General features: G+C 47.0%; 1 protein-coding gene across 1 annotated transcript in view; it reads left to right on the top strand.

Annotated features, from left to right (window-relative positions):
* The window catches only part of SCD5 (stearoyl-CoA desaturase 5), a 126,242-nt gene extending 105,551 nt beyond the window's left edge, over window positions 1–20,691 (top strand). The window contains exons 4-5 of the mRNA XM_040966868.1: window positions 11,851–12,083; window positions 19,233–20,691. Coding sequence (XP_040822802.1) covers window positions 11,851–12,083; window positions 19,233–19,423 — 424 coding nt within the window. The 3' untranslated portion in view covers window positions 19,424–20,691. The remainder of the gene's footprint in view (window positions 1–11,850; window positions 12,084–19,232) is intronic.
* Window positions 20,692–21,578: the final 887 nt, after the last annotated feature.

Here is a 21,578-nt window from a genome sequence, read left to right as displayed (position 1 = left end):
GATATATAGAGAGGAGGAGAGACAGAGAGAAAGATCTTCTGTCCACTGATTCACTCCCCAAGTGGCTGCAACAGCCAAGCTGAAGCCCGGAGCCTCTTTTGGTACAGGGTGCAAAGGCTTTCAGCCATCCTGAACTGATTTCCCAGGCCACAAGCAGGGAGCTGGACTGGAAGTCAGGCCGCTGGGATTAGAAACCGGCACCTATGGGCCCGGTGCGATGGCACAGGAGTAGCACAACAGGAGTCAGAATCCAGGGCAGAGCAAAACCCTGAACAACAGCTGCTGGGGGAGGTGCCTGTGCAATTGCTTGTTTCAAGCAATTTTTAAATTTCCCCTTTGATTTCCTCTCTAACCCGCTGCTCATTTAGTAACATATTATTCAGTCTCCATATGTTTATAAGTCTTCCTTGGTATTTTGACTTCTTGGTCTCTAGCTTCAGTCCTTGATGGTCTGAGAAGATGCATGGTACGATTTCAACTTTTTAAAATTTGCTGAGGCTTGATTTGTGACCTATAACATGATCAATTCTGGAGAAAGTTCCATGTACTGATGAAAAAAAAAAGTGTATTCTCTGTAGAATGAAAAGTTCGATAGATGTCAACTAAATCCATTTGCTCTAGAGTTTGGGTGAGTTTTGTTGTTTCTTTGCTGAGTTTCTGGTTTTTTGATCTGTCCATTTGTGTTAATGGGGTATTAAGGTCCCCCACTATGATTGTATTGGAGTCTATTTCTCCCTTTAAACCCGTTAGTATTTGTTTCACATAGCTAGATGCTTTGGTGTTTGGAGCGTAAACATTTATTATGCTGCTCTCTTCTTGCTGAAGGCATCCTTTGATCATTATGTGGTATCCTTCTTCATCTCTTCTGACGCTCTTTACGTCAAAGTCCATGTCATCCTGCACATCTTTCCTTACCATTTGCTTGGAATATCTTTTTCCATCCTTTCACTTTCAATTTTCTCTGATCTTTGTTATTGAGGTGTGTCTCCTGTAAGCAGCAGATAACTGGGTTTTGTTTTTTGATCCAGTCCTCTTATCTATGCCATTTGACTGATGAGTTCAAGCCGTTTACATTCAGCATTATTATGGATAAGGGGCATTTTGGTCCTGTCATTTTGGCAATGTATTGTTGTATGATTGAGTCTTCTGCTAGCCTTTTACTGAGATGTTCTCCACATTTGCCTTTGTTTTTTGGTGGTTGCTATTTCTTTTTTCTTTCATGGAAATATCCTTGAGTATCATTTGTAGGGCAGGTTTAGGTGAGACAAAATCTTGAAGTTTTCCTTTATTGTGGAAGAATTTTATTTCATTATCAAAGACGAAGGAGAGCTTTGCAGGGTAAGTTATTCTGGGCTGAAAATTTTTCTCTTTTAGAATCTGGAATATGTCACTCCATTCTCTTCTGGCCTGTAGTGTTTCCTCTGAAAGGTCAGCTGTGAGTTTGATTGGGATTCCTCGATATGTCACTTTTTTCACATGCACATTTAAGGATTTTTTCTTTTTGTTCAACTGAAGAGAGCTTGATTATCATGTGTTGTGGTGAAGCACATTTTTGGTCAACTCTGTTGGGAGTTCTGTAGTCCTCCTGTATATTATTTTCCAATTCTTTGCTCAGATTAGGGAAGTTTTCCTTTATTATTTCATTGAATACACCTTTAATCCCAATTTCTCTTTCTGCACCTTCTGGAACTCCCATAACTCTTATGTTGGACCTTTTAATCATATCTTTTAATTCTTGGATACTTTTTTTTAGCTTCACCCAGCTCTGCTTCCAGCTTTTTGTTTGTTTCTTCATGGTGACAGGAAATATCTTCTAATTCTGAAATTCTTTCTTCTGCCTCATTCATTCTATTGTTTTTTTTTTTAAGATTTATTTTTATTATTTTTTTATTGGAAAGGCGGATATACAGAGAGGAGAGACAGAGAGGAAGATCTTCCATCCGGTGATTCACTCTCCAAGTGAGTGCAACGGCCAATACTATGCCGATCCGAAGCCATGAGCCTCTTCCAGGTCTCCCACGCGGGTGCAGGGTCCCAAAGCTTTGGGCGGTCCTCAACTGCTTTCCCGGGCCACAGGCAGGGAGCTGGAAGGGAAGTAGGGCTGCCGGGATAGAACCGGCGCCCATATGGGATCCCGGGCGTGCAAGGCGAGGACCTTAACCACTGTGCCACCGCGCCAGGCCCTCATTCATTCTATGTTTGAGACTCTCCACTGTGTTTTTAATTTGCTCTACTGTGTCCTTAATTTCTGATATATCAGCCTTAATTTGGTTTATTACTGCTATTTCTTCTTTGAACTCTTGTTTGTGCTTCTCATTGTTGATCAGCAGCTTTATAACAAGTTTTCTGAGTTCTTTGTCCCCCATTTTCTCAATGTCTTCCTCAGTTAACTCTAAGAGTGGGAGAAGCTTTTGCTCCTTTGTTGGAGAGTCTTCAGTAACATTCATGGTGTCTTTGTCTTTTCTTTTACCTTTTGTAATTGCCAATCTGGTTGAGAAAATCATCTCTAAGGTGTATTACCTACAGGTGTACAAGTTGATTTTTTATGTTCAATCAATGCCCTGGATTTGGAAAACATAACTGTCCCAAATAATAGCTTTGTCAGCAGCACTGATTTTGTAGGCAGCACTGATCTTGTTGCTCCCTGCTGGCTGATAAGTCTGAGTACCTCCTGGAGTTATTTTGGGCAGAGTTGGTGGTGTGCCTTGTAGGGGCTATTTTTTCTGAGGAGCCTGTGCAGTGTGCTCTAAGATGGTGGTTATTTATTTTTTTTTAAATATTTATTTTATTTTTTTATTGGAAAGGCGGATATACAGAAAAGAGAGACAGAGAGGAAGATCTTCCGTCCGATGATTCACTCCCCAAGTGAGCACAACGGGCCGATACTATGCCGATCCGAAGCCAGGAGCCTCTTCAGGGTCTCCCACATGGGTGCAGGTTCCCAAAGCTTTGGGCCGTCCTCGACTGCTTTCCCAGGCCACAGGCAGGGAGCTGGAAGGAAAGCGGGGCTGACCGGGATGGGTGCAGGTTCCCAAAGCTTTGGGCCGTCCTCGACTGCTTTCCCAGGCAGGGAGCTGGAAGGGAAGCGGGGCTGACCGGGATTAGAACCGGCGCCCATATGGGATCCCGGGCGTGCAAGGCGAGGACCTTTAACCACTTGCGCCACCGCGCCGGGTCCTAAGATGGTGGATATTTTGTTCCCAGCTTAGGTCTTGGGCAGCTCAGCTGTCCTCCCTTCAGTGTAACAGTGCCTGGTCCTGTGACACTGATATCTGACAGCTGCTGAATTAGCGCATGCGCAGTTTACCACTCCTCCTCTTGCAGTTTGTCAGTGTTCGGAGCACTTGCCTCAGTGTCCAAGATGGCACCTGTAGGGGCACCAACAAAGATCAGGGGGCCGTTGGCTGTCAGCTCCAGGGACCACACAGACCCTATGGCTGCAAGGCTGGCACTGTGGGCTCAGCAAAGCGTAATTAGCTAGTAACACGCCACTCTTGACCTTTGTTTGGCGTCCACACTTGCTGCCCTGCTACCCAAGATGGTGCCAGGCGGGACGCTGCTGGAGAATTGCAGCTGTTGGCTTTCAGCTCCAGGGACCACACTGACCCTGCAGGGAGCGAAGCTGGTGCTACCCTCCCCACTTGGATCAACTCCATGTGATCAGCCAGAAAGGAGCCTCCTCTGTGCTGCTCCGTCAACTCCGCGTTCCGCCTCTCCACACAAGATGGCGCCCTGCGTCTCCTACCCTTCCTCTACCTGTGGCTGGTCCCAGTCACTCAGCTTGATTGTTACACTCGCCTCCTGAGCTCCCCGCGCGGACCCAGGCTCTCACCTGGCGGTCGCAAGAGCTCTGTGGAGGCCACTGCTGGATGTTTGGCTAGCGCTGGGAACAGATCGCCGGAGCCTGGATCACTGGAGCCTGGATCACTGGGGTCTGAATTGGGGCTCGCTGACTGTGGTGGGTTTTTCAGTCTACTGCAACACTCTTGTCCTATTGCCGCAGCTTCCCTGCGTCCAGGGGGTCTCAAGGTACCCCTGCTTACTGCCCGAACCCTATTTTTCCCCAGTAATCTACTTATTGTACTTCACCCTGTCTAAAGATTCACCGTCTTATCAAACGTGTCTGTACCCTATGCTGCCATCTTGCCTCTCTCCTATTTTTTTTATTTAAAAAAAAAAGATTTATTTATTTTTATCACAAAGTCAGATAGAGAGGAGGAGAGACAGGAAGATCCTCTGTCTGGTCATTCACTTTCCAAGTGACTGCAATGGCCAGAACTGAGCCTGTCCAAAGCCAGGAGGCAGGAGCTTCTTCTGGGTCTCCCATTTGAGTTCAGGGTCCCAAGGCTTTGTGGCGTCCTCGGCTGCTTTCCCAGGCCACAGGCAGGGAGCTGGATGGGAAGCAGGGCTGCCGGGATTAGAACCAACACCGATATGGGATCCCAGCACATTTAAGGTGAGGACTTTAGCCACTAGGCTACTGCACCAGGCCCTCAACTATATATTTTTCTATATGTATCTATAGTTTTCACAGCACAGTTTTACTAATGGTGTGATGAATAATGCCATAATCACAGTTGAAAGGAAATTGATCGGTGTGGACCTCTTAGAGGAAATCAATTTCCAGCTGCTTCCTTCTCCCCTCCCCTTCTCCTTCCCTTCTCTTTGTCCTTCCCTTCCCTCTCTTCTCTTTCTATTCCTCACACCCTCATTCCCTTCCTTCTTTATTTCTTTTGGAGAAAGAGGAACTCCAATGTGCTGATTAGCTCTGCAAATGCCTTCAGTGACTGGGGCTGGGCTGAACCTGCAACCAGGAGCCTAGAACCCCGTATAGATAACAGGGACTTGAGCCATCACCAGCCGCCTCCTGAGGTCTGCACTGGCAGGGAGCTGGAGTCAGGAACAGGAACAAGGAACAGGAGCAAGGAATCAAACCCAGGCATTCTGAAAAGGGGTGTGGGCATTTTTGTTCTAAATTTTGATTTTTTTTTCTCCTCTGTTTGAAAGGAAGAAAGAGAGAAATGTATTGTTCACATGCTTGTTCACTCCCCAAGACGCCTGCAACAGCCAGTCCCACCTGGGTCTCCTGTAGGGATGGCAGGGGCTCGTCTGCTTGAGCAGTCACCTGTTGCTTCCCAGAGCACACATTAGCAAGAAGCTGGATCAGAACCTAAGGAGCTAGAACCAGTCACTCCTTAGCACATTGCTAGCATCCCGGGAGGTTTAACCGCTGTGCCACATGTCTGCTTCTGGCTGTAGACGGGCTAATTGCCTCCAGCTTCCGCTGCTTTGGAAGGCCTGAGAGCTTTGGAAAGACAGTGCAGCCAGAACATAGGTGTGAAAGCCTTGACCCGGAGAGCATGGACTGTGCACGAGTGTCGTGACTTTTACATCCAAAGCAACTCTATTACATCAGCCCACTCATCCTAACCGAGTCAGCGGCAGCAGGTGACACTGATCGTGAAGGTGGCTGGTCTGACTCCAGTAGCTCTTGGCCTCTTAGAGCTTAGCTGGCACATGGCTTCCTGTTGGCAGCGATAGAGTTCTGGAGTTGAACTTGGTCTTTCAGGGGAACCTGGCAGTCTATGCCAGCAGTTAGTGTTTGCCCTTCAGTGCAGATGTGCATATTTGGAGGCTGCAATGACAGGTGCACACATGGATGCACACACTGCTGTCTGATGCCCCTATTAATTCCTTCTGAAGCTTTGCTTCCCCCCAAAATAAGATGGATGTCTTATTTCTAAAAGGACTTAAATTGAATTGAGGCTAGATCTTAAAGTAAACAAAATCACAGAAGCAGCAGCATCAAAGAGAGCAGTTGTTGCCTGACAGATGTATCTAGTTTGCACTGCCTTGAAGAGCGACCATCTCGGAGAACTCGATGAAAGCCCTAAAAATGGAAGTACACAAAAAAATTGACACATTGTTTCTTGGGTCTCAGTTTAAGAAAAAATGATTATGTTTTCTCCTGCAAGGATCCATAAGACAGAGTGACAGAAAGAGGGAGAGACAAAGAGACCTTCCATCAGCCCATCACAAAAGCCAAATCTGGACCAGGGCAAAGCCAGGAGCCAGGAACTCCATCTGGGGCTCTTTTTTGGGTATCAGGGGCCCAAGCACCTGTGCCATTATTTGCTGCCTTCTCGGGCAGCTCATCAGGAAGCTGGGCTGGAAGCAGAGCAGTGCTTTCATAGGGGATGGCAGTGTCGCAAGCAGCAGCCTAACCTGCTGGGCTGTACACTTATTACACTTGCTCGTTTTTAGTCCTATGCTAAGGAATGTCAGGAGTTGGGTCTGATGTTCATAAAATGCACTGAAAACGTGAGGGTGGGTGCTTGGCCTAGTGGTTAAGATGCCTGCAGCCCAAATTGGAGCATTTGGGCCAGAGTCCTACCTTCACTGTTACGGAAGAACGCCCTGAGAAGCAATGGTGATGGCTCAAGGAACTGGTTTCTTGTCATTATGTGGCTGCCCTCTGACAGTCTACCCAAAGGGTCTGCGGACACAGAAGCACTCAGAACGCTCATCGTGGCCCAGGCCGAGTGCAGTGACGTCAGTGCCAATGGGGGTGGGGATCAAAGCCACGCCTGCAGGTCAGTGGTGACTCGCTGAGAACACATCCCATGCAGCCACCGGGATGTTTACTGATGTAACACTCAGGACAGCCAAAGCCCATTGTCAACTGACCACACTTCCAAGGGTTTGGAAGACATCTGTACAACTCTGGAGAGCCCCGCCATCAGTGAGCTTCCCTCCTGTGTACGAACACACACACACACACACACACACACACACACACACACACACACACACACACCGCACACATACACACCTTGGATTCTGCAGGGAGAAGCCAGAGGGGACAGGGGAAGGGGGGGTGGGGAGAGAATGTTCCGTCTATTTCCAAAATGCCAAGCACCTCGTTGGCCCTCTGCATAGCTCTCTAGCAAGCATTCACAATGCTTTGCCTTGGACCCCTGTGCGATGCAGAACTTGTAGGGAAAACTAATTTCTGGAGACTGTCAGTGAAATCGCAAAACCAACTAGGCTTCATCCAGATGCCAGCATCACCTCATCATTCATGGTTTTGACAGGCTGGGGGGGAGGGGTTGCTATTTCTCCCTCCCCCGTGAGGTGTTTGCTGCCTTTCCCATTTCCTCGGGCTGTTCCCACTCCTTGGAACTCAGCAAGTCATCCCCTTGCTTCATGTGCTGATGGATTGCACTCCCCAGACCTCACGCATCCCCAGCTCCGACTGCCGTGCAAGGGTGAGCCAAGCACTGGGGAAATGCCAGCTGACTGAGAACAGCAATATCTTTTTCACTCAGAGAAAAGTGAGTCTTAAGATGCTTATTACTACCAGATTTAGGGTGGGGGGATCCCAATCTTTTCTACTCACTAGAACAAATTGTTGGCCTCAAAGCTCATCTGTAAGGTTTGAGTGGTCTTTATTATGATCCAGTTAGTGGAAAAGAGGATGTTCTTAAAAGAGTTGAACTTGAAAGGTAACATCTGTGGATGTCTTATGTCCACTAGCCAGCCAGGGCTTCCTGCAGGACCCTCATGGGTGATGGCCCTGGGTGATGTGCAGGTGGGGTCCTTGTGCTGAGCTGACTGCTGGGAGGACCTTTTGAGTGGTGCTGCTGTGGTGAGGACTTGTAAGGAAGCGAGAGTGGGAAGGTCCTTGGCGTCTGTTATGAGTCAGCCCTTATGGGCTTATCCAAAGCTGCTTGAGAATTACCGGTAAGGTGAGTTTAAGCGCTTCTGCTTTTGTGCTTTTGGCTAAAACACTTGGGTCTCTGGCTTCAGGCCTAAACAGCAAGGTACCCATTCTTCTTAGATGCACACCCACCTTTTTCTCTGGTCCTTAATCCCTGTTTTGTTCTCTTTCGATGATTTTGGGAGTTTTCTTCCATTGCAGGATTAGCGCACTCACAAAAGACTTTACAAACCAAGGCCAAACCTGCCAGAGTAATGGTTGATCCTAAATAGTGCAAAACGTTTTACCATGTTTGGCCCCTTGGAGAATGATCTAGAAGCTCAGGAGGTTGTCTCATTGCTTGGGAGTTGGAGCCTGGCAGTGAGGTCCCAATGAGCAAGGTCTTCCACCAAGTGACTAGCTTCATGTGCACGGCTCTTTGTTGGCACCACCTAAGAGATAAGCACCTTAGCCAGAACCACAAAACAGGCTGTGCATCTATTGTGTCATTTTAAAAGCCTTGCTGTTGTTCTCTCTTTGCCCTGCTAAGCTCAGTGTGGTGGTTTCATCTCCCTGGGAAGCTGAGAACCCATCAGTGAGTCACCAGAGCCTCCCTATGTAGTTGCTGCACGGTGTGGGCCCCCACCCCCTCTTTGAAGAGAGCTGGGTCTCTTTTGACTCTGCTGATCCGTCCCCATCATGGATCTAGTTCTCCTGGAAGCTGCTGGCTCTGAGGCAGAACATAACAACCTTGGGGGATGCTTCTCCAATGAAGATCTCTAGGTTCCACACCCATGGAAAAAGGGTCAGAAATGGAACTGGTCGAGGGAGGACCCCTCCAGTGAGTCCCAGACCAAGGTGAAAAGCCACTCTCCTCACCACTCAGTCACTGAATGGGAGAGGAGCAGGGACCAAGGGCAGGGGTCCTTTAATCCCAAAAGAAGGGGTAGGGGACTCATCACAGTGTCCACAGAGGGATGCCAGGCTGCTCTTGGGTGCTCCACAGGCAATCTGGACCCAGTTGGCTTGAACAACAGAAAATTCCTGGGATCCATTGTAAGTCATTGGAGAAGTGCATTTTGCCATCATCCCCACCCCATCTCACCTCTCCTATCAGCCACAAGTGGTTTAGCATGATCCGGTGTCACGAAGTACCTCTGCCCAGTACTATTTATGTTGCTGTGGAGAATATTGCCTCAAAGTGTTCTTACTGTGGTGAAATCAACACAATATACCACTTTCCATGTGACCCATTCACTGGTGTGCAGTGCTGTGGCATTTGGTCCATCCACAGTGCCAGCCAACCCCACCGTGCACACAGCTTTGGCATCTTTGCTGGTGACAGCCCTCTACCTCCTGGAACAATCCCTTCCCCTCCGCTCAACTCCTGGTAGCATCTGTTCTCCTTTCTGTCCATCTGAATTGGCCTCAAACTATTTCAGGGTCTGCCCATGTTGTAGATGTATCAAAATTTCATTCCTCATAATGGCTGAAGAATATTCTATGTATAGGCAGAGGTCTTCAAAATCTTCATAGAAAAATAAAATGAAAATAGAATGAATGGAGTTGTAAGTCTTGTCCTGTGAAGCCACATCTGGTATGGGCACTGGTTCATGTCCCGGCTGTTCCACTTCCCATCCAACTGGGAAAGCAGTGGAGGATGACCCAAGTCCTTGGGCCCCTGCAACCCACATGGGGGGACCGAAGGGAAGCCCTTGGTTCCTGGATTCAGATTAGCCCAGCTTTGGCTGTTGCAGTCATTTGGGGAGTGAACCAGCTGATAGAAGATCTCTCTGTTTCCCCCTCTCTGTAATTATGCTTTTCAAATAAAAATAAATCTTCAAAAAAAAATAGAATAAGAAGATGGGTTTATTTAAATGAAATGCTTTGAAATTCATATGCATAACAAGCCTTTAAGCAGTTAATGGAAAAATGCATATTATGGAAAAATTATGCAAAATCTTCAAATTATTCTTGCACTCAGTTTTAATTTCACTTTTCCACGAACTGTATGTTTATTTGTCTTTATTTAAGAAGCACATGAAGAGAGACAGGCCTACAGAGAGAAAGCTCCTATGTCTTGGTTCAAGAGTCCCTAGATTTCAGGAAGCATACAGCGGGACCTGGGACCCAGAGCGGAGCCGGCCCCCTGGCCTGGGGTTGTGGCAGTAATGAGCAGAGATGGCTGCTCAGGCTTGAGACATGGAGGAGGGTGGATGCTCGCCACAGCAGAGTTCAGCTTGGCCCTGTTGGAAATGGCCATAAGGAGGACTGTGGGCTCCAGACACACACATACCCCCAACACACACACACCAAGCGCCCTTACTGTGCCTTCTCCCCTCTGCTTGGCCAAGCACACTAAGAAGAAACCATGCTGTGCACCAGGTGCAAATGGGAATAGACATAGTGGCTGCTAGCACCAGAGTACCTTTTGGCAGGGCAGGCTGGGCAAGGTTGTGCTTCCCAGGGATTCAGGAACCATTTGCTGTCTGTCACTTGGAATTCCGTGATGCTGCTGCCCTCCCTGTTGCACAGGGACTCTGTCCCGGGTAATCGTAGTGCAGTGGGACTCCTGGAAGCAGAGCCAAAGTAGACCAGGAGGGCAGGTGGTGCCTTGGAGAAGGCTCAGTCCCTGGGGGTTGGGCAGAGCTGGGAGCTCGCCTGCTCCCTGGGGACTCCATGCGCCCCTCCGCTCCCCTCTACCCCACCCTTTTCTGGCCCAGGTGTTCAACTCTGCCAAGTCTGTCTCAAGGATGAGCCCACCCAGAGTAAATCCCAGGGTCTATACTCCTCACCCCATCCCCACCCCACTTTGTCACTGGAGCAAAATTAGGAGTTGAGACAAAGGCTGGGGGCAAGACTGGGGTGGTAACCCAGAGATTCGTGTGGCAGAGGGAGGCATGTCCAGAGTGCTGCAGCCTTTCCCCTCGAGGAGGCACGGCTGGAGCAGGGACTGCATCTGACCTTGTATTGCCAGTGCTTAGCTCATACACCAGTACTACTCAGGGTCTTGGGAATCCAGCAGGTGCTCAGTAAGAGTTGATCCACAAATCAAACTAGAGCTGTTTTGCTTGGGTGTTTTTTATGCTTAGAAATTATTTTTTTTCCTTTTTATTGAGAAACAGGGACCGTGAACATCCGTATCTATTGGTTCACTCTTCTAATACCCACATAGCATCTAGCTAGGGCCACGGCTGGGAGCTAGGAACTTGGTACAGGGTTCCCACATGGATGGCAGGGCCCTAATTACTGAGCCAACACAGCTGCCTCTGAGGGTTTGTATCAGCAGAAAGCTGGAGTCAGAAACATTGCTAAGAATCAGACTCAATGTACTCCCACGTGAGTCACAGGTGTGGGAGCTAAGAGGCTGAATGTTCATCCTTGGTTCTCCCCCCCCCCTTTTTTTTTTTAAAGATTTATGGAGAGAAGGAAGGACAGAGAGGAAGATCTTCCATTCACTGGTTCACTGCCCCAGATGGCTGCAATGGCTGGAGCCGAGCTGATCCCAAGCCAGAGACTCCTCTGGGTCTCCATGCAGCTGCCAAGTCCCTAGACTTCACTCATCCTCTGCTGCTTCCACAGGCCACAAGTAGGGAGCTGGATGGAAAGTGGGGCAGCTGGGACACGAACTGGTACCCATAGAGGGTGCCAGCACTCTCTATGATTGCTTGCTTGGATGGCCATGGCCAGACTATTTATTTTTTATTCAGATTTGAAGTATACTCCTTTATGAGCAGAAAATATCTTTTTAATAGGAGGTTATCTACTTTTTTTCATCCATGTTAGTGCAAAATAGTGTATTTTGTAAACACCAAATATTTCTTGAAATTATCTAAGTAGACCAGTTTGGTATAAGAAAAGCTATGATGGGTGGCTTGTAGAATAAAGTTAGCTCTGAAATGAATTTGGCCAGTACCGTGGTCATTCTTTTTACTGGAATGCCTCTGAAATCTGCTAGGGAGCTGCAACTTCCTGTGGTATTTTACTTGCCCCAGTTCTCAAACTGGTGTGCCCTATCTAGCACTGGGAGGTACAGAGGTTCACGGTTCCTCCTTGGGCTTCATCCTGCTGGTTCCTGTGCTTTACCCACGCTGTTCCCAGGGCTGTCAACAGGTGGCCATTCATCGCTGATGTGACATCCTGCCTTGCAGGTACTATAAGCTCACCGTGGTGCTCATGTGTTTTGTGGTGCCGACGCTGGTGCCCTGGTTCATCTGGGGAGAGAGCCTGTGGAATTCCTACTTCCTGGCTTCCATCCTCCGCTACACCATCTCCCTCAACGGCACCTGGCTGGTCAACAGCGCAGCTCACATGTACGGAAACCGGCCCTACGACAAGCACATCAGCCCTCGGCAGAACCCACTTGTTACTCTGGGAGCCATGGGTGAGTAGAGCCGTCGGGGGCCACTGGAGAGAATGGAGATCCAGATTTTCTTGGCTTCCTTACGATTTTGTGGAGTCTTTAGAGAAAAACAGTGGGATGGAGTGACACTGAGCTTTGGTCTTAGACCCCTGGCTCCTGGACAAGTCCTGCAAGTTTGACTTGCTGTGGAGTGGAAGTAGCCATGCCTACTTTATGTTGACATGTGAGCTGCTTGCTAGAGTGCACACAGTCATTAAGTAGTAGTGATCATTAGTGATCACAGATCATTAAGTAGTAGTGATTTGATTTTACCATAGAAGTTCCCTGAACGGAAAAGCAACCCTCAACCTTGTTCACAAATGTCCGTGGCCTTACTCTAGCTTCAGTTGCTCTGCCCTTTGTCAGACCTCAAGAGAAAAGGCTTTCAAAGAGATGTAGGGAAACAAGACTCAGCATCTCTTAGGAACACAAGGTGCCTCTGAGGTTTGCGCTTTGGTTGAGTCCTGGCTCTTCTACGTGACCCTCTGGCCGAGTACCAGTCGGTAAAGCGGAGGTAGCAGTAGCAGTTAGCGCCTCCAGAGGGCGCTGGAGGGCTAGCTGAGCTCGTGGAGGGTGTTGGCCACAGTGCCTTGGCGCCGACACAGCCTTCCACCGTGTCACTTTTCTTGCCAGCCATATGGTTGTAGGCAAGTTACTTATCCTTCTGTGCTTTTATATCTTCAGTTTAAAACTGGGCTAACCGTAACTGCTGCAGTAAGACTGAATATCTGGTAAAGCAGTTAGCACTGTGCCTGGCACATACTGAAGGTTTCATTAATAAAAACTCTACCTTCCTAGAAGCGACTGCCGCTCCCTTATAGACTGAGCCTTGAGCACAGAGATCAAGCCCAGCAGGGGAAGTACTGAGGATTAAAGCAGGTGTGGTCTTTGCATCACTTGTCCATGCGTTGCTTCCTCCACCACAAGAGTCATTCTTGGTGTCCCAAAGTGTCTGTCTGCCTGTGTTGACAGCAGCCGCACAAAGTGGAATTATGCACATTTTTTCCCCTGTGGAATAACTGGCTGCACGCAAGGAAGTGCCTTGGGAAACAGGAGGAAGTGTTTCCCGACCCATCCTACGGCTTTGTCTTCAGCCTCTGAAAAAGGGCTGTACTGAAGGGAGCTGGGTTCACTGTGGACTCAGGGAGTGGACAGGCTGTGAGGGCAGGATGGACCATTGCCACCTTACACGGGGATGGACAGGCCAGGGAGCCCGGTGAGTGGGACCATGACACAAGCCAAGGAGAGCCACCCAGGACAGCACTGGGCTTCGGCCAATGTCCTTCGTGAAGGTTTTTGTAGTTTCTTGTTATGCTCAGTCACACAGTAGAGTGGGGATACACACCTAGTTCCTGACTTCTGAACATAGAAGAAGGAAACTTTAATCCTGGAGACACACAAATAATGGTAAGGATGGAGAGGCAAGGTAGGAAAGAGGGAAATTAAAAAGAATTGCAGCCCACTGATCCATCATCCCCCCGGCGTACTCATTGTGGAGTGGGAGCTTTCAGATGTGAGCAGTAGGGGAAATGGCTGTTTGCCTCCAGACACTCCAGCAGTAAGGAGTTTGGCAGTTAAAGAAGAGTTCCTCTCTGATGCAATGATTCATATTCAAGACTCAGATTCATAGTCAAGAGAAATCAAACATCATGTCCACAGGAAAGCTTGCACGTGGATGTTGATCACAACATTAATCATGTTAGTTCAGAAACAGCGTGAATGTTCACCTGCTGAGTGAGCAGCTACCGTGTGCTACAGCCCAATGGAGAAATGCTATTCAGTGTTGTGAGGGAATGAAGTACTGGCACGTGCTATACCACAAGTGGACTTAAGCGAGTTAATGGTAAGTGAAGGAAGCCAATCACAAAGGACTATCTAATGTGTGATTCAATGGAGCTGAAGTGCCCAGAAAAGGCAAACCTATAGAGACGGGGCCAGGAGGGGCTTGGATGGTGATCAGGGGCATGGCTGAGGAGCGTGTGGTTTAGGAAATGATGGAAATGTTGTAAAATCCAGCATAATGTTGAATGCACTAATCTAAACACACCAAAAGCCATGATGTTTTATTTATTTAGGTAGTTATTTCGTTGCATTTTTAAAATAGATGTTATATGCTAAGTCAATTCTGTCTGATTCCATTTTTAAATGATTATTTATTTGGAGACACAGAGAGACCTTCCTTCCACTGGTTCACTCCCTAACCATCTACAGTAGCTGAGACTGAACTGGGGCTGAAGCTGGGAGCATAACCCAGTCTCCGGGTTGGGCAACAGGAACTCAGTGACTCAAGCGAGCTCTTCTGCCTCTTGGAGTCTGCTGCGGGCAGTTTGTAAAGAAAGAAAAGCATGGCTTGATGAAGAACAGTACAGACTGTGTCTGGAATCTTGAGTCCGCAGACTGCTGGTGCTGGAGATTGAGGTCAAGTCTTGCAAGTGACCAAAAGTCCGAGAGCAATGCCAAGGCTTGTGGGCGAGGGTCTGCGGTTGGGTAATGATCCAAGTCCACAGAACTGTGTGCTTTAAGATATCCTTGAGACAATCGCATTCTGACTTCCATCCTTGGACCACGCTAAAGTTTCCTGATCGTCAGGCATCGACTGGTTAGCATCAGTATTGGATGCGGTTATTAATGTTTGTGCCACATCAACTACTGCAATTTGACTTCCCAAGCAGTTTGATAAAAGATAAAGGCAGTAAACTTTCCAAGTCAACTTCCTTTCTCAGAGAAGGGGGTTTCCCTCTGGCCACTCACTTTCGTTCCTTTATGCCTGTCTCATTTCTTGTTTTCTCAATTGCACGTGGCTCCCTCTCCAACCCTGTTCATGCCATATTGGTCATGCTGGAATCCACATTGGCAGAAAGGTGGAGTTGGGAGCTGGAATACTGTTGTGAATGTTGGCATTTTAGCCACCAGGCTAAACATGCACTCTGATAAAATGGGGTTTTTTTTAAAAAGCAAGTGAAAGAAGCATCAGAAATGCAAGTTAACTATGTGAGACATCACCTCACACCTGTTAAAATGACTGTGATCAAAAGGCAGAAGATTATTTGTGTGAAAGAGAATGTGAAGAAAAGAAACCCTTGTCCCTTGTTGGTGGAATGAAGAGAAAAATCAACAAAAATAGAGCCATCATATAATCCAGTGGTCAGTCCCACTGCTGGGTGTGCTCCTATAGCCAAAGGAGATCAACCCAGGGTGTCAAACGTATTATCTGCACTCCCCTGTTTATTGCAGCACCATTCACAGTAACTAAGACATGGAATCAACCTACATGTCTGTCGATGGATGAATGGATACCAAAAATGTGGCACATGGACACAACAGACTACCATCCAGCTTTTCAGAATGCTGTCCTTCATAGCGATGTGGATAAATTTGGATAACTTTATGATCAGTATAATAATCAGTTCTGTCTTGGCACAGCAAGACAAACACTACATGATCTCACTTATATGTCAAATCTACAAACGTGGCCAAAGTAGAGAGCAAAACAAAGTGGATACCAGAGTCTAGACGAGATAGGTGATGGGTGGGAGATATTGGCCAAAGGATACAAGGTTTTAGTTCATCAAAGGAGCAGGTTCAAGAGCTCTATCCTATGAGTGGAGACTCTAATTAGGAGCGGATTATATTCTTGAAACTTGCCAAGGAAGTAGATTTTGGATATTCTGACAACAGTAAGACAAATATGTGAGATAAAGTAAAAGTCAATAGTTTGGTTAGCCATCCTACACTGTATACGTCCTTCATAACCTCATGTGTGTGACATACATATATATGTGTGTGCATATACATACATATACTTGTATATATGTGTGTGTATATATAGTTACAAATGTAAAAATAAAAGAAATACAAAATAATCTAATAGGAGATATTCCGACGTCTACCTTAAAACAAGAAAAGGAAAACTGCCCACTGACAGAGTGAAACTAATACACAGGCAGATTGGAGATGGTTAGAGATCTAGCTGCTTAGTTTACTCACCTACCAGAATGGTCCCCATTTGTTTTTTCCAAGTGTCCCAGGAAGTCTTCTTCAACCAGGTCGGTCCACAGAGATTCTGTCCCCTGTGGGAGCACACACCACAGTGTGGATCTGTTAGCAGTCCCCCACCATAGAGCTTAAGAAATACAGTGCTGAAGCCATGACGTCCCATTTTCAATTCCTGCAGAAGAATGCGTGCACCTGTGAGTTTCCATGGAGCAGTGTATCATATTCTAGCCAGCCCCATAAGGGTGTCTTGCTTTTTCCCTGTGGACACTCCTGGTAAGCCTCATCAGAGTCCCTTCATTCCCATACAGGTTTTGAAAAAACCCTTGAGGATCGGGCCTGGAGCGGTGGCGCAAGTGGTTAAAGGTCCTCGCCTAGCACGCCCGGGATCCCATATGGGCGCCGGTTCTAGTCCCGGCAGCCCCGCTTCCCTTCCAGCTCCCTGCCTGTGGCCTGGGAAAGCAGTGGAGGACGGCCCAAAGCTTTGGGACCCTGCACCCGCGTGGGAGACCCGGAAGAGGCTCCTGGCTTCGGATTGGCATAGTATCGGCCGTTGTGCTCACTTGGGGAGTGAATCATCGGATGGAAGATCTTCCTCTCTGTCTCTCCTCTCTGTATATCCGCCTTTCCAATGAAAAAATAATAAAAATAAATCTTAAAAAAAAAAAACCCTTGAGGATCTGAGGAGGTATTGTGGGCCATAGGGAATGCTCATGGATCCTGGGGGTCAGGAGAGACCCCAGCACTAAGTGCACCAGAGCGGGCTTTGGCTTTGTCACCGTGGAGGATGCAGCCAAGAAGGCAAGGCCACTGGCAGTGGATGGAAGAGGAGCTGGTTTTGCACAGTATGGGAAGTCCCTGACTGAGCCAGGGGCGAGAAGAGCATGTTTGCCTTTAGGGCCTGTGACAATCCTGACTCTGTAAATGAGATCGTCCTTTGGAAATATCATACTGTGGATGGTCCCAGCTGGGAAGGAAGGCAGGAACTGGAGAAGCGGGTAGCCAGTGCTTCACCCACCCTAAGAAGTCCATGTGGTTCTGGAAACCTTGGAGCTAGTTTTCAAGGTGGTCTTGGTCAGCAACTAGCTTCTGTGGTCAGCTGGGGTGGTGATGGGGATGGTCACATGGATTTGGTGGTGACAAAAGCAATGTTGGAGCCTCACAGATTCTTGACTCACAGCTACACTACCAGTCTTCACAGTCTGGACCCGTGAATGGAGTACCCTTTGCAGGCAGAAGCTCTGGCCCCTATGGTGTTGGCAACCAATATTTTGCCTGATGAAGCAATCAAGGTGGCAGTGGCCACCCCAGCAGCAGCAGCAGCTATAAGAGTGACACTGACTGATAACTGCCGGGAAACAAAACTTTAGCAGGACAGGAAGCCCAGGGTGACAGGGAAGCCACGGGTTATAACACTTTTGCAGACTCAGCCAAACATGGTGGTGCGACAGGGCCCAGGTGCTACGAGGAATATGCGTACAGGCAAAAGTCCTTGAGGACTATATTAATGACTGTGTAACAGGGTATTTCAGTTTCTGTCCTGTGAAAAGCATTCCAATAAAGGGTCTTAATGTAGTTTTTTCTCTAATGGTTTATTTATGTTTATCTAAAAGATAGGTTTTACAGAGAGAAAGACAGAAGTCTTCCATCTAGTGGTTCACTCCCAAAGTGTTTGCAATGGCAGGAGCTGAGTTGATCTGAATCTGTGGGCCAAGGGATTTTTCTGGGTCTCCCATGTGGGTACAGGGACCCAAGGACTTGAGCCATCTTCTGTTGCTTTTCCAGGGCAAAAGCAGAGAGCTGGGTCAGAAGTGTTGGGACAGGGCAGAGGATTAACAGAGAGCTGGGACATGAACTGGTGCCACAGGGCAGAGGATTAGCCTATTGCACCTCTGTGTTGGCCCAGTTTCTTCTTTTCCTTCTTTTTTTTTTTCTTTGTATTCATGATGTTGATTGCTAAGTATAATAGTCTGATAATGATGCTAAATAAATGTGTTCTTTTTAGTTTTAATGTGCTTTGTAGTGTTGGTCTACACTGAAGCCGTCTTTATAAGCTTCCCCAAAAGTGAAAAGGCAGAATCCAGCAAGGGGATGCCAGGTTCCATTTGAAATTAATTTATGTGGGTTGACAAGATGGCTCAATTGACTAATTCTTCCCCTTTAAATGCCAGGATTCTATATGGATGCTGGTTCATGTCGTGGCTGCTCCATTTATCATCCAGCTCCCTGCTTGTGGCCTGGGAAAGCAGTTGAGGACAGCCCAAGGCCTTGGCACCCTGCACCTGCATGGAAGACCCAGAGGGGGCTATTGGTTTCCTTTTGGATTGGCTCAACTCTGGTCGTTGTGGCCACTTGGGGAGTGAACCAGCAGTTGGAAGATCTTTCTCTGTCTCCTCTATAAATCTGCCTTTCCAATAAAAATAAAATAAAATCTTAAAAAAAATTGTATATAGGAATCGCTTGTCCCCAGGTGATGACACTTACTGTTGGGATCTGCTGAAGTTCCCAGTAAAAGAGTGCCCTGAAGCAAAGCCATGTGATTATTTGGTTATAAAAATGATTATTGGAGCATCCTAGGCAGGATAGCTGAATTGAGTAATGGTACCAGGTAAAATTATAGTTGAGAATGAAGCTGTGAGTCATTCATTATCCTGTGTAATCAGTAAACAACTTAATTGTCTTGAAAACAAAATATTGCTAAGGGATGGGAACCAAGAATTCCACGCCCCTCCGAGCCTAACACTGTCTTGCACATGGCAGATACTCAAAACATGGAGAATTTAAAAAGAAATTTGGACAGAACCAGAATTTAGCCTGGCTATTAGGATGCCAACATGCGCTCTCAGCGTGTCTAGGTGTGGTACCCACTCCCAACTCCTGACTGCAGCTTCCTGCAGGGGAGACCTGGGAGGCAGCAGGTGCTAGCTGGAGCAGTGGGGTGCCTATCACCCTTGTGGGAGACTTGGTTGGATTCCTGGCTCCTGTCTTAGGTCCCAGTCCAATGCTGGCCATGACAGGCATGTCAGGGAAGTGAACCAGCATCTTCCTGCTACTCATACAAATAAATAAGTCATATCTTTAAAAATCAGTGTGGAGATATGCTGATTGAATTGCTTTACTGCCTGCTTTGTCTTCTAGGTGAAGGCTTCCACAACTACCATCACACCTTTCCCTTTGACTACTCAGCAAGTGAACTTGGCTTAAATTTCAACCCAACCACCTGGTTCATTGACTTCATGTGTTTGCTGGGGCTGGCCACTGACCGCAAACGGGCCACCAAGCCCATGATTGAGGCCCGGAAAGCCAGGACTGGAGATGGCAGCGCCTGACTTGGAAGCACCGCCCGACACAGTGCTCTTGCCCTCTTGGTTCATGGCTTTGTTGCTGTAGTTCTCTCACTGATTGGATCATTAGGAGAGAGTAGAGGGTGAGGAGGAATAGGATGATGTATATGCTCTGAGATTTTTGTTAGTCTCCAGATAGTGTCACAATACAATTATCAATAAAAACCTGAAATCAGTATTAGTTCTATGATTTAACATTAGGATGTGGACATGTAATCTAATTGCTGTAGCTACATTATCTCAAATATACATTTATATGTGCTTGTACTCGATGTTAACTCTGGCAGGATGAAGGAATTTGATATTCTTTCCATGTGACTTGGGAGAGCATTAATTTATTTTCTCCCAGTTAACCAACATTGCTTTGGAACACATGGTCTGAAGTACAGAGAGATAGGATGGGGCACGGAAGAGGGCTCTGCACGGTGACGAAGACTGCTTCTGTCTTGTCATTATTCCATGTGTGGTTTTTTGTTTGAGTGGGAGGATCAAAAACTTAAAAAGAAAATGTAGAAAATGATCCTTGTAAACTTTTTGCTGCCCTGTTTACAGCTTGTTAATATTTCACTGTCTTGCCTTAGATTTGTTCACCACCCATTTAATTTTGTGCCCCAAACCGTATGCCTCCCCTATAAGTTAATGCCTGTTTAAATGTCTGATTTTCTTCTCTTTCTCTATTATTATTTTAAAAGTATGTATCTCACACATCAAAATTAAGCTCTAATTAAACTCTCATGTAAATGTTCAGATACCTAATTTATATTCTAATTGATCCCAGCCACCAATGCATGTGCTTTAGCTATTTCTGCTAAGTAAGTGTATTCATTTTCCATCTGAGGATATGAGGGCTTAACAACTGACAGTTATCTAGAACTCTGACATATCTGCTAATGGCTCCTCTGCATGCAGCCTTCATTGATTTTGCAGTAAATTATAAAGTGATCATTACGTAGCTTCTGGATCAAAAAAAAATCTCTCTGTGTTGTTAAGTTTCCTTGTGAAGCACGTGTTGAACTAGTGGGACAGTAGGTCCTTCGTGTTAGCTGTTACAGCAGGAGGATTTGTTGGCATCAGAGTACTTTGAGCATAGATATTTTTGAGAGGGATATGAGAGTTAAAATACACATTTTAAAGAAAGAAATTATGGCAGTCTCCAGTTGTCATAATGAAGTTCTTCACCCAGCAGGTATCTACTAGTGTTCTTTTGCCATTAAATTCATGTTAACTAAGAGTAATTTACAATAAATGATCATGAATTCATTGGTGTTCTTGTCTACATACTTAGGTGTTGCTCCAAGAACATTTGCTCCGTATCATCCCATGACTATATGACTCACATTTGACCTTGGCTCCAGACTGACCTCATCTGTCTCCCTTCAGCATACCCAGAGGGGAAGCCAGCAGGTTCTGGGTGGGATACAGACACACAGATACACTCCAGGACCATTCTTCCTCTCTCCCCACACCCCTTGCATTGATTCTAGCCAACCAGTGGAAACCTATCCCTTATGTCATCCTAAAGATCATGCAGGACACTTCCCAAGCCCCATCAGGCACCCCAGAGGAGACCAGAGGTGGGGTGGAGATGGACTTCTGTTCTAAGCACCGTCCTGCCTCTCAGCTTTGCCATCGTGCCCCAGATGGCAGCAGAGTGGACATCACAGAGTGGTCTGTTTTGCACACACCCGCGGCGTTTTCTGTGGCTTCATGCTCAAGCCACATTATTGCTAAGACCATGTATAGAGAGTGTAGTTGTGTTCTGAAATGAGTTTATATCAGCATGCCCTAAAAGACCCCAGTGAGGAATGTTTATGTGAACCTTTGACCTATAAAACTATTAAACTTCCTTGTCCCTTAATATAAAAGAATGCATTTGGAGTGACTCCTTGGAATCTTCACAAAAAGCAGCTAAGCCCAGCTAGTGTAAGTCAATGCAGAACCTCACCTTTCTGAACCTGGTACCTGCTTGGTCACCCACAGCAGGAAGAGGTGGGCGAGGGGTGGGCCAACGTCATGTCTTCTTCTGTATTCACCTTTGCTGCAGATCTCAGCAGCATCCCAAGGAAGAAAGTAGCTGCGGGTGGTACTGCCCAAGCCTAGGCGAGGTGGCCTCTGGGAGGTGGCGACATCTGTGCAAGGT

This window comes from Ochotona curzoniae, unplaced genomic scaffold (assembly GCF_017591425.1).
Source record: "Ochotona curzoniae isolate NIBS_2020 unplaced genomic scaffold, NIBS_Ocur_1.0 scaffold_4506, whole genome shotgun sequence".
NCBI lineage: Eukaryota > Metazoa > Chordata > Mammalia > Lagomorpha > Ochotonidae > Ochotona > Ochotona curzoniae.
This window is presented reverse-complemented; position numbering and strand designations above follow the sequence as displayed.